Source organism: Canis lupus, chromosome 19 (assembly GCF_003254725.2).
Source record: "Canis lupus dingo isolate Sandy chromosome 19, ASM325472v2, whole genome shotgun sequence".
Lineage (NCBI taxonomy): Eukaryota > Metazoa > Chordata > Mammalia > Carnivora > Canidae > Canis > Canis lupus.
In genome coordinates, this window is record NC_064261.1 from 47326672 (window position 1) to 47340089 (window position 13418).

The window sequence follows — 13418 nt, forward strand, 5'->3', positions numbered from 1 at the left end:
GGCCCTTGTCGCGCGCCTCGCGCTCCGCCGCCTCGCGCTCCTCCGCCTCGCGCTTGCAGTACGAGTACCGGTGGTTCATGTGCTGCGAGTACGAGCCCGAGTGCGAGAAGCGCTTCCCGCATTTGTCACACTGGTACGGCTTCTCGCCCGAGTGCAGCCGCGAGTGCTCGATCAGGTGGTGCTTGTGTTTGAACGCCTTCTTACAGATCTGACACTGGTGCGGTCTCTTTCCTGGGCGGGGGAGAGCAAGAGCCCGGGGTCACACGAGCGGCTTAGGCGCCCCCGCCCCCGCCCCGCGACAGGTGCGGCCCCCCCCCGCCCCCGGGAGCGCCCCTGGATACTGGGGGGGGGCTGGGATGCACCCCCACCCCGAGGGCAGGTGGCGCCCGCCTCCTCGCATCCCTGCAAGGATGTCTCACTGACAGGTGCGCCCCCCCCGGGAGCGCCCCTGGGCACTGGGAGGGGCTGGGATGCACCCCCCCACCCCGAGGGCAGGTGGCGCCCGCCTCCTCGCACCCCTGCAAGGATGTCTCACTGACAGGTGCGCCCCCCCCCCCCAGGAGCGCCCCTGGATACTGGGAGGGGCTGGGATGCACCCCCCTACCCCGAGGGCAGGCGGGGCCCGCCTCCTCGCACCCCTGCAAGGATGTCTCACTGACAGGTGCACCCCCCCCGCCCCTGGAGCGCCCCTGAATACTGGGAGGGGCTGGGATGCACCCCACCACCCCGAGGGCATGCGGGGCCTGCCTCCTCGCACCCCTGCAAGGATGTCTCACTGACAGGTGCGCCCCCCCACCCCTGGGAGCGTCCCTGGGCACTGGGAGGGGGTGGGATGCCCCCCTCCACCCCGAGGGCAGGCGGCGGCCCGCCTCCTCGCACCCCTGCAAGGATGTCTCACTGAACCAGAACTTTCTAGCACCTTAGCCCGCATCGTGCTGGGGCGACTCCCTTCCTTCGTTTAAAGCAAGGACCCGAGCAACCCCCGGGGGTGGGGGCGGCTCAGCGGTTAAGCATCTGCCTTCAGCCCAGGGCGTGACCCCAGGGTCCCGAGTTTGAGTCCCGCATCGGGTCCCCGCAGGAAGTCTGCTTCTCCCTCTGCCTGGGCCTCTGCACCTCCCCCCCTATCTCATAAAGAAATACATAAAATCTTTAAAAACAATAATAATAAAGAAAGCAAGGACCGCAAGAGTGATGCGGGCGGCATCATCACTGGCACTGGAGCATGCACCCTGAGCTTCCTTTTTTTTTTTTTAAGTTTTTTTTTTTAATTTATTTATTCATGATAGATAGAAAGTGGGGGGGGGGGCGGCAGAGACACAGGCAGCAGGAGGAGCAGGCCACACACAGGAGCCCGATGCAGGACTCGATCCCGGGTCTCCAGGATCATGCCCTGGGCCAAAGGTGGTGCTGAACCGCTGAGCCACCTGAGGGTCCCCCACCCACCCTGAGCTTTCTTTTTTTTTTTTTTAAGATTTTATTTATTTATTCATGAGAGACAGAGAGGCAGAGACACAGGCAGAGGGAGGAGCAGGCTCCATGCAGGGAGCCCGACGTGGGACTCGATCCCGGGTCTCCAGGATCACACACTGGGCCGAAGGCAGGGCTAAACCGCTGAGCCACCCAGGGGTCCCCCACCCTGAGCTTCTTAACATCAGAAACGGTTGCTTTTGGAAACGGACTTTCCATCTCACATGGGAGCGGACGGCCCAGGTAGGCAGGAGCAGAAACAGAGGCAAGGTGATGTGAAGAGGAATGTCTTAGCAGCCGTATGATTCTAAGGATAAAAATTAGAGAAGAAATCGCTCTGGAAACACGAAGTAGAGAGAGGGATGTCACAGAGGCTGAGCTAATCCCAAAGAGTGTGTTCCCTCTAAAGTTTTCCATGAGACGTCAGGCACTGGTGGAGTGTTAAGATACTCCTCAGCTAGAGAATGCTGTATTTCCTTTGGCATTCCAGGCAGTTTCGAACCAGTGTTTGGAACATGAAACTAGTGCCAAGCCTAAACACATCTGGTTGATTCCAGGCCACAAATAGCACTGGAATGCCTTCAACACCTTCCATAGCTGCCATACTTAAAAGTTTATTTCCAAAATAGAATGGACCAAAAAAAAAAAAAAAAAAAAAAAGTTATCAGACTGATGCTCCAGAGTTAAAAAAAAAGTCAGAAATGTGTCACGTAGGGCACTACGCACTATCACAACACACATGAAGCTCTGTGATTACATTTCCTAATACAAACTTGCATTCCAGCCGATTAAATTAAAAACCAGCATTAGTGGATTCAACCCCATTTTCATTTGCTGAGTGTCATGTTATAAGATTAGGAACCCATTCTACGCACTTCAGGTATTCAGTTATGTGGTGATATATAATCTCAATTAGTAATCAAATCTCTTTAATAATGTTATTGAATGCCTCCAGGGCATGCTACTATTTAGAAAACGCCGTGGGTGGCTATATGTTATTTCATTAATGGTCTTTATCTTGCTGGAACGTCCAATAATAAATGTAGTGATGACAGATGCGGTAAGGCTAGTACTGAGTACTGGGATAGGAAGTTCTTTACCTGCAAGAGAAGAAATCGGACAAGTATTTGTTGGTGACTACTCATTGTATTGGAAATAAGGAAGATTGGGGTAATCTACCTCAAGGCAGCTAGTGGCCTGAAGAAAAACAAAAAAAGCATGATTCACACTACACAAGAACCACTTTTTGACTCTTAGAAGAGGTGTTTTGAGTGGGGTAAACTGAGTAACAGAAGAGAGGGATCCCGTTGAGTGCCGAGAGTACGGGAAGATGGTGTGCCCTTCCATTTGACAAGACCACCGTGGTGGGAAGGTAACCTGACAGGAAGCAGAAGTATTTACTTGGGAGAAAGAGGTTTGGCCTTCGGGCACACTTCAAGTCATGATGCACGAATGGCGTGTCTCTTGTGTGTACTGGGACCTCAGAGCAAGGGATGCTACCAGGAGCAAGGATGGGACGCTTCTGACCGTGGGGATTCATTCACAGGGGGGCACGGCGCGGAATGGGGGAAATGGGTTCTGGAGTCTGGCTGCCTGGGTTCAAATCCATCTCTCACAATCAGCTGCACGATGCAGGCACGTTAAGCCCTCTGAGGATGAGGGTCCTTGTTGCTAAGAGGGAAGTCCCTGGGGGCCTCACTTGTGACCCAGGCATAAGGAGTCAAGGAGGCAACAGAGGTGAAGTAGTTAGTACAAGGACTGCACGTGGGAAGCACTCCGTTAATGGTAGATCGTTTTATTTGCTTTTTATCAATACATGTTAAGTGACTCCCCGAGTTGTAAGCAAGAAAAGGACCAGAGTCCACGGAAGAAGAAGCACATCTGAATGGAAAAGAAGCGATATCATGGATGAAAAATTTCTCAGTGCTTTAGTTGCATGCATAGGGAGAGCTGTCCTACGACCTTCACTGGGTGTCCCATCGGCTCAGGAGCACAGAAGGTGGGGGAGAGTTGGGTGACTCCCCAGGTCGGCTGTGAGTAATCGTGAGCGAGCACTACAGTCACCACAGCTGACGTGGCTCCCTCTTTTCCAAAGGAACAAAATACTGAGAAGAGAGAGCGAGAGAAAATACACGTTCTCCAGGACAAGTTTCAAGCGCCGCTAGAAATGCTGGGGGGCTGCCCATTAAACTGCAGTCGACTGTCTAGATAGTCTGGTTACAGGCAATCGATTCCCAGGGAATTCAATCGATAATAAACCCCACGCTCGTAAGAGAAGTATATTAATTCTACATCATGAACTGGCGGTCTGAAGGGGTGAAATGTGCGGCTATCATGCCATGCAGAGGACAGAATCTGGGGGCACGGGTGGTGGGGACTGACCTCTACTGCGTACTAAATATTCTAGTGCTCTCCGGAAGTGCCGTCCGTAAGTCTCTAAGAAATTCAGTTTAAGTAGGAACTGACTTAGACATTCATCTCTTTTTAAAATTTGTTTGCTTGGTTTACCTGATTCAAATCAAGATTCCTGGAATGAAATTTCCACAGGAACAAGATTCAGAAAAACATCCAAGTTGACATTGAGCGAATCAAAACTTTTTTAGGGTAGTATTTTTCCCTTAATCTCAAGGTTCGTGATTCACCTGACAGCTAAAATGATAACTGAAGTTAATAAATGGAAGGTTTGTGGTCTGAAAAATGTTACAACTGAGAAACAAAATTGGTAATTTGTTTAAGACTTTGACTTTATCTACTCAAAAGTAGAAACATTCTTATCACTTTTCTGAATAAGGTAAGTTTAGGCGTACCTACCACAATGTCTCAATAGAGAAAGTACTCAATAAATGTCAGATTTAAATCTTAGTGGAAGACAAAGGAGTTCTTGACGGTGCCTAACAGGAGTTTCAGATTTTGTGTCCCGCGGTCCTAGCTTATGACAGCTAATTCCACTGAAGCCAACATTTGTGGAGTGTTCCCTTCTTGTACCCAGTCTCCATCCTGGTCCCGGGCCCCAGGAAAAGCAAGCAAGGAAGCAAGCAAGCAAGCAATACGCTGTTGGTGAGGAAAATTAAGCATTGTGTCTTTGGTGTCTGCCTAGGAAGTCAGTTATTAAACAGGCCAAGGGAAGAGAGCCCAGGATCTCAAGAATAAGTAGCTCAGAGTTTCCTTCTTAATCTAAGCCCTTCTATAGGTTAAGTCGTGGACGGGTGGAACAAGCACACTTTATCAAGGACACATTTGTAAAATCAGCACATAGTCAACTCACGATTCAGCCTCATTTCCCCACCCTCGACTCAAAGACTGGTGTCACCTACAATGTTCACCTCAGTACATTCCCAAAGTATTACTAGTACTTGATACAAACAAACAAAAGGCTGCTGGGGCCCAGTTAGGGAAGGAAAAGGGACTACATTTTTACATACAACCCGGTGCTAGAGGATTCATGAAGAACTTCACACGGTGATGGAACCTAACACACGGACAGTAGTGATGTCATGAGATGTTTGGTCAAGAGACCAAAAAGTTAACACACTGGAAACCTGACAAGCCAGGAAGCCAACAGGAGGATAATTAATCACACGTTTAAAGAAACCATTGGATGGTTAGTGTCTCGTTGCTATACATTACTTCTAGGCAGCAGATCTTCTCACATCTTCGAGAACCCCAACACTTTATTTTTCCTCTTTAAGATATGGCACAGTTTGCAACTTGATTAGGCACCCCCGGGATTGTCAACTTTTGGGTCTCTCGACTGTCTCCATGCCTATGAACTTCATGGACTATCTCATTTATAAGAAATAAAGATACTGACTGGATGTCAACATGTACGACAGCCCTCACTAAAATAGAGGTTTTACACTCACCATGTAGCAAACGATAGAGTTTGCATATGGTCATCTAATAAGAGCAATCAGAGGGGGAGAGAGGCCTCCAGTGATGTGCCTATTGTAGCTGAATAATGAAATACAAAATATAGTTGAGGTTGATTAAGATATTGAATTTAGATGTGAAAATATCTTCGTCAGTATCTAAATAGGATGTGGCCCTCAAGAAAACATCTATCGATATCTCTGATAAAAGGCAAAATTAGGAAAATGTTGGCATTTCAGACACGGAATTACATCACACAAGTATCGAAACTATTGGGATTTGCCTTCCAAACGATGCTGTCTTTAAAGTTAGCGCCAGTTGAACTTTTACAATAATAACAGTATCAGACAGTTGGAGAAAGAGAGATTACTGAGGCGGCTGCCATAAGGGTACTGTTACTTATTTAGCGACCTTGTTCTCTTCACAGATACCCTCAACACCTACTGTTTACCCAGCCTCCCCCCCCACCCTCAGGCTGCCTCCCTCATAGGCCCAGTGAGGGAGGAGGGAAGAGGAGGAGGGGGAGTGCTCCCCAAGGATAGTTTCCAATCACTGAAAAGGGCGCCGTGGCCTTAGAATACAGAAGAAAGTACTCATGTTACCCTTTCTGCTTTTTTGTCTTTTTGTCTTTTCACCACTTTTCCCCCCACAAAGCACTGTTGGGCTAATTTTTTCTCTCTATATGAAAATGTTTGATACTAGACTTTCTCGGTTAAAATGAGCGTTTTTATGTAATTTCCCCCTGCCAATATTTTGATTGAGATCCTACACTGTCTCTTTTCCCATCGAGGGCCAGTGCAGCGTGCCAAATTTCTAGAGAAGGAAAGTTGGGGAATGGGGGGTGGAGGGGAAAGTGGCGGGAGGTGGGGGGGGAGGCGCGGTTGGCTGACTTGCTGGTTAAAGGTGGAAGGAGGAAGAGGGAGGGAGAGAAAGGCGTGGCCCCACTTGGGAGATCAGATCCTGGGTTGTGGGAACCCGTGTTGCTCCACATCATGGTCCTTCGCCTTTCTTTTGAAAAATCAACCCACTATCGCTCTACTCATAGGGAAGAACTAGGCTGCTATCTCGTCAACTCTGTATAATTGTTCCTAATTAGTAATGCGGGAATTGGAAATAAGCTAATTAAATTTAGAAAGTTTTATTTTCGTCTTCCAAATAGAAGTAGTTTCGGTAGCTCACTTGGCATCTTACTTGACTTCTACCTTTTCCTCTCGCAGAGCTAACACTTTTGCTTTATTCAAAACGCGCCCAATTTATAAGATGAAACAGGACCACCTCCAAGTCGCAGCTGACTTGAAGTTCGGGTGATAAATCTAATACATCTAATACTGACTGAATCTTTCATTAAACTTGTATGTATATAGAGTCATTACAACTTGAGAACCTGAACGTGTTTTCAATAACTGGCTGGTGTCGCGGCATCTCATGGCCCTGGCCACTTAGATATACCTTTGACGGGATCTGGGGATTTGGCTTACAGATGAACTGGAAAGATATGAAGACAAGCACACTCATAAACACATGAACGATCCAATAAACAGGCAACAAAAAAGTCCTCCTGAGCTAGGCAAAAGCATGATTTCTTCCTTGTTGAAGGCATCAGCATATGCTACATCTTATGTCGCACCAGTGTGCTCATTAAATATTATGAAATGTACAGCAGGCCGGGAAGCTCTAACTAGCTAGTCAAAGTCACTCATACCTGTGTGTTCGTATTTATGTCGCAGAAGGGAACTGCTTTTCTGGAATGTCTTGTCACATAAGTCACATGCATACATGCCACTCTCTGTCTTCTTGATCTTCTTTCGAGACAGACAGGAGTCGGAGTCCGTCATGTCATCTAGGCCTGACATGTAGTCTTGTGCTCCATCAAGCAATTCTCCCTGTGATATAATCACACAGTTCAACACAGTCTCTCCTCTTCGTCTTTATACCAAACAACTTCACGTAGGCTGACATTTGGAGAACCTCAAAAGGGTTTGTGATTAATCAATCTCATTTTTATTTTTCCTTAAAAAGAAAACCCCATTACTTTCCACGAACAATGGAGGAGGTCTCACCTTTCGGCAAGAATAGAAACCTTCTCCGCCCTAGATGGTCGAGCCCATTGTTTTTCAAGGGTAGAAAATGGTCAGCTCTGAAGGTGAGAAGGACATAACATTTTCTAAAATCCTTAGTTTTCCTTTTATATCAGGAAATACCCACGAGGGAGAACCAAACATCAGAATTTGTGTGTTTTTTTTTTTTTTTTCCAGTGTGGTTAACTTTAGAAATGATCTGTAGCTGTAGAAACCCCATTTTAATTGAATTTTATATTTAGGTACAAAATGTTATTATTATGCAATCTATTTAAATGTATGTCTACCAACTAAAGGCCTCAAGCTATATTTTTATATTTAATTTTCTAATTTGAAATAGGGAATATTAATAACACTTTTTATCAATGTTCTATCTATGTTAAAACAGCCTTCAGCATTGAGCAATAATGAATGTGGATCGGTAAATTATTAAATTTCTTGATATTTATTTTGTCTTGATCCAAAGGAGTGCAAACTTGCATGATAACATACATTTCCATTTGCGAGCTCACAGTTCAGTTTTCTTAGACTACGTCTGCACTAATTAATATTAGAGGAGATTAAATAGGCTTAAATACATTTACAAAGAGGGCAGATGTACTGTAAATTGGAATACTGGAACAGCTGTTGCAGAGGTGCACGGCTACTTCTGCTCCTGTTTTGCTAACAGGGATTATACTCCCAGGTTGTTAAAACATACCTGCTTTTGTATTTGCGAACCATAGATTATTTACTGGTCTGAAAAGCACATATAAAGTCAAGTGGAACATGCGAAATATGTTTAAAACTGCTCTCCGACACACCCGATTTTCTATAAAACCCAGGACACATCCCATTTATACGTGTACTATCGTGAACTGTGGACACCTGTACAAGTATGTGGCTGTTCTAGGCGCTGACCTTTAGCATGTATGTAAGTCCTGTCAAATACGGTTATCCGCCGTATAAGTCTGAAAGCGTACAGATCAATCTAAAAAAACCTCAAAGATAAGTGTTAAGTTCTTTGACTTTTGTAAGGCAGATGTGCCTTCACAGCTCAGTGTTCCACTGATTCTCCATTTGTTTGTCTAGCCCAGTCAGTTTTGAGGTTCAAGTGAAAACGAACTCTGCTATGTCTGCTGAAAACACATCGCTTGATGCTTTTCACTACGGTTTTCCCCCCCACATGCACATACACAATGTAATATATGATTCTCATGTCCTCTGTTCAGAGCTAAAGGATGGGTCTCATTACCTGAAATCCTTGTTTCCGCTGGTACTTTCTCCTTTGCTGCATATCAGCAAAAGTAGCTGCTCCAGTTGGGTAGGTATAGGCCATATGTGGTAGGAAGCTCATCTGATCCAGTCCTGGGTATGGTCGTAGCCCAGGGATACTGGTCTGGACTGGTGGCATGAAAGTGGCAGGGGGAAATGCGCTTTGTGGAGGAAGAGCTGTGTATAAAGTTTTGGCACTAAATGGGTTCATGCCGAACACTGGGTTAGTGCTTTTGTTGTCCAGATTATTTGAGTTTGAAAACTCCTTCTTGATAAAAGTCAAGTTTAGAGGCTCATCTGAGTTTTCAGATGATGAAGAAACACTGTTATGGTCTAAATTTATGCTGCTAGCTTTCGTTTTGTTCTTTGTGGCTATAATACTTTTGGGTTCTTTCATTTGTTTTGGTAATGACAAGTCCAAAGGCTCAGCCTGGAGCTCCTCAGAAGAGAAGCTGTTTGGAGTGTAAGAACTACTGTGGGAGTTTTTAGAAGATGTGGAGGAAAGATTTAAGGGAGAGGGAGTATTACTCCTCGAGTGGTCCAATTTCTCGACTGGTTTGATATTGGTAAAATGAGAAGGTTTGGTTAGCCTGAGCGGAGGATCACAATTCGTCACACTGTTGTGGAGTTCTGCTATGGATGGTGAAGTTATGGAGTCCATAGGCTTTACGGGCGACCTGGGTAATAAAGAGTCTTTCGAGGGGGGGTTACTGTTGGGAGCTAGTGGCTTGGAGTTCCTTTCCAGTGATGGGGACCTGGAATTTGAATACTGGTAGACTTTTCGTTGCTCAAACCATTCCTTCACAAATTCCTGAGGAAGGCCCACAGCAATGGAAATTTTCAGCAGTTCATCAGAGTTGGGCTCCATGTTCATAGCATAGTACGCTTTCAGTACAGACATGTGGTCCTTGTATGGGTTGATGGGGCTTGTCATTCCTTTCTCAGAAAGTACAGATGACAAGAGGAGGGCTTTATTATCAACAAAAACTCCGGCTTTGTTGGGGACTATGTTGTCATGAGGTTGCAGGACTGCCTTGATCTCTTCATTCATCTTACAAAGGTAACGTTCATGCTGATGCAAGGGAATGGGACCAGGAAAGCTTTCTTTACAGAACTGGCAAGAAAATGGAGTGGATATGTTGTGGTTCTCAATCATTTTATCATCAGTGACCAAATCTATTAAAGTACGTAGCTTCTCTTTCTTTATGTTACTGATCTGTCTCCTTGAGTCAGTAGTCAAGCTCTGGAGGCAAGCTTTGGCTTCATTGACTTTTTCTAATGTATAGTCAATAATACTTTTAGTGGCACCATTATGACTCACTACTGGAAGACCTACAGGCGGAATATTAGGAGAAGTAACTCCTTGTTCCTCAGGTTGAGAGCATGGATCCTTCATGTGATACCCTTTCAACTTGGAAATTTCTTCAGCCTTGCAGTCCATTTTTTGCCTGGAAACCGTATTGTCCACAATCTGTAGAACCTTTTGTACCTCGCTTAAGTTACTATTCATTGTGGGAAATCCGAGTAAAGGGGCTTCCATCCCTACACCTAAGTGCTGCATTGGACTCTGAGCAGACGGATGAACTCCCAAAGGGCTGGTGGCTCCAAGTGCACCATTCATAAAGGGACTAGTGCCACTAAACCCGTGCGTGGCCATAAGAACTTTATAGTCATTGAAGTCTAGTGGTTCTGTTTTAATTTTAAGTAAGCCTGTCTGTTCAGACATACTAAGTGGTTTTCCATTCTCCAATTTGTTTCTTAACTGGGTAATGGCTGAATTAGTAGGAGAAGAAGAAACAGAATTAGGGGAAGAACCCGTCTTGATATTGTTTCTCATTCGGCCATTTACAGAGATTAAACCAATACATTTCTTGCTGCTGATGTGTGAACTGTAGGAACCAGAATGGGAGAAACGTTTCTTGCAGTTTGGGCACTCGTACGGTTTTTCACCTAAAATGACAATCAAAATTAACATTACATTTCTTCGATCGGGTAATGATGGCGATTGTCTACCAATGCAAGAATCTGTGAAACCAGATGGAAGGAACGCAATGGGGGGGAACCTCTACATTCTGGGTGCCTAGCTTAGAATTATGTGGCCATAACTGTTGCTGGGCTTTATCTACCCTGAGAGAACATAACTCAAGATGTTAGCAGTGGAAGGTGAGGGCTATCTATGCCTTTTTCAGCCAAGATCCCAAATCTTGTCTTGCCATCGGCAGCCGCCTATTTAAACAGAGTGTCAGATTAATGTGTGGTCAATAGCACAATAAAGATGTCACAGTATTTAAAGGGAAGTGTAGCCATGGCTTTAATCAACTCTGTAGAGATTCCATTGATTCCACCAATCCAACTAGTCCTTTGAAAAGCATCCAATTTGGTAATAAAATGCTTGGCAGAGCTATCAAAATAGTTATAAAGAAGAAATCTCAGTGGTAGGATGTTGTTCTGTAATATACAGCTCCCAGGAATCAAGGAACATTTATCATACAAAAGCTCTCATCCAAAATTCTTCAACGTTTTCTTTCATGGTTAGGTATCAAAAATGAATACCCTTCAGAATTTGCCAGCTGAGTTTCTTCAGGTCAAAAATATTTAATCTGTAGAGGAGTGTTTGAAAGGACAAAAAGGAGCCTCTAGGTTTTGTAATAAATCAAAGCATTTGCAATTTTTAGGAAGTATAAACACTCCTTTTCTTTCTTTCTTTCTTTCTTTTCTTTTCTTTTTTTTTTTTTTTTTTATGAGATCATGCCATTGGTGGAACCACAAGTCTCATGGAGGCAGAGCAGGCTCACATAGTTTGTGAAATTAAAAGGGTAGTTCCAAAAAAGCTGCCACCAGGATTGGGTAAATTTTAAACAATCTTTTAAAACTCCCCTAATGAAACAAAATGCAAATGTGAGCACCAGCACCTCTGCTACTCACCACTGTGAATTCGCAGGTGTTCTTTCAGATGGTGTTTATATTTGAAAGCCTTGCCGCACTCCGTGCATTTGAACTTGCGATTACCTGCTCCTTGGGTCAGCATTTGGTGCTGTAAAAGGAGAGGGACTGACATCAGTGTTGTGCGGGAGGAACAAAGGAAATTTGTTACAAATATTTTTAAAAGGCCTCCATTTTTCAGACAGGCCAAAAGGTTTGAGTGCATGTTTATTTATTTGCCCGGTCTTTCAGAGTTGCAATAAAAGTGATAATGTTGGCAATAAAATTGGAACAAATTAAAAAAAAAAGTGCTTTCACATGCGCGTCCAACACTAGCTTTAGAATTATCTCTGTAGTCTCTTTTCCAAAATGTTTCTTTGAGCCTTTGGAGATGAGAAAGTATAATTGTAAAGATGTTTGTGGTTCTCTGTGTTTATGGCACATTCTAAAATCTGAAGATCCCTTGTTGGAATGCAACTGTTTTTGTCAAGGAAAAAAATAAATATTATTCTGAAAATTCTAAATGGCCTCCAAAAAACACTCCCCTTGCGGATAACTAATTTTATTAAATTTTCTGTATCACGGTAGAAGTATAGCTCATACTAAAGTAGTATCAGTTTTAAAGAAGAAGAAAAAAAGCACGCATACGCAAACAAAAAAAAATTCTTGACTATAAATATTTCATTACACGATAAGCATGTTTAAATATCCCATTCACTGGGCTAGTAGCAAATGTAAACCCTGTTTTTCCTGATGTGCTGCATATCAGATTTGATTCATTATCAAAATGTAAGAGACAACATCTCGGGTTATAGCTGCTTGAGCAGTTTTATCACAGGCCAGTAGGAAAGACTTCAACGACTTTTCATTTTCCTTTTTAGTAGTGTGCTAGGGAGTAGGGACAAAAAAGAAAAAAAAAAGTTTGCTGAAAAGACAAGTTAAAAGCAGCAAAGATATAATCAAACACAGCTGACCTTTTTGAACAAGGGAAAAAAAGCACTGTGACTTAGGATTCTAAAAAAAAAAAAAAAAAAAAAAAAAAAATACAGTCATCCACTCTGGATGCTCAAGGTAGGAGGTCAGCCTTTTTCAAGCAGCAATGACACAAAAGCCTTTTGCAAAAAGACAGCACAGAAACGGTATGACAACTGCTAGGGTGTGCTGAATCTTCCCACATTCCTAGTGAGACAGATGGTGTTACATGGGACACAGGGAGGTTTGTTCAAACAGCAGCAACCTTCAAAGATCAAGCGGAGCCCAGCCCGCCGAGCGCCATTGAGGGACCAGCGCTCATATGTTGCTGAGTTGCATAAACAAACAGCAACAGCTGCTTTGTCTCCCCCCACAGCCCTCAGAGGACTACTATAAACTTTAGTTGTGCCACTGTTAATATGATACAATCATTTTAATTTACTAATTGTAAATGCCATGAGCAAATGAGGGGACTTTTCAACACCAAAGCTACCATTCATAATGCGCCAACACAATCACACTTCTGCATGTGAAATTTAAAGCGGTTATGCTTAGATAAATATCTAGGCACTTTTTTTTTTTTCCTAGAGTTCTTGTGCATATAAGCAAGGGGAGATAAACTGTTACATAAGCGTAACTATGGGAGCATAGTTTTTGTAACTGAACTTTGAAAAGCATTCAGGTGACAGGCCCAATCGGATCTAATGGGACGGTTTCCACGAGCTGTTCTTTTGCAACTGTAAAATGCCATGATATAGTATCATCGCCATCTCTTGATTACGTCCGGTCATCCTCATTTTCCTCATTCAAAGAAAACCATGCCCACAAGGAAAGGAAACGTAAGAGTGTTGTAGA

General features: G+C 44.2%; 1 protein-coding gene across 4 annotated transcripts in view; it reads right to left on the reverse strand.

Moving 5' to 3' along the window:
• ZEB2 (zinc finger E-box binding homeobox 2) overlaps positions 1-13418 on the reverse strand; it is a 137743-nt gene that overhangs the window by 5490 nt on the left and 118835 nt on the right. For all 4 annotated transcript variants that reach the window (XM_035702351.2, XM_025431374.3, XM_025431381.3 and 1 more), the window contains 4 exons: positions 11595-11703; positions 8650-10619; positions 7040-7220; positions 1-231 (listed from right to left, as the gene is read on the reverse strand). The exon at positions 1-231 is cut by the window's left edge and continues 5490 nt beyond it. In XM_035702351.2, the coding sequence (XP_035558244.1) occupies positions 1-231; positions 7040-7220; positions 8650-10619; positions 11595-11703 (2491 nt within the window). The remainder of the gene's footprint in view (positions 232-7039; positions 7221-8649; positions 10620-11594; positions 11704-13418) is intronic.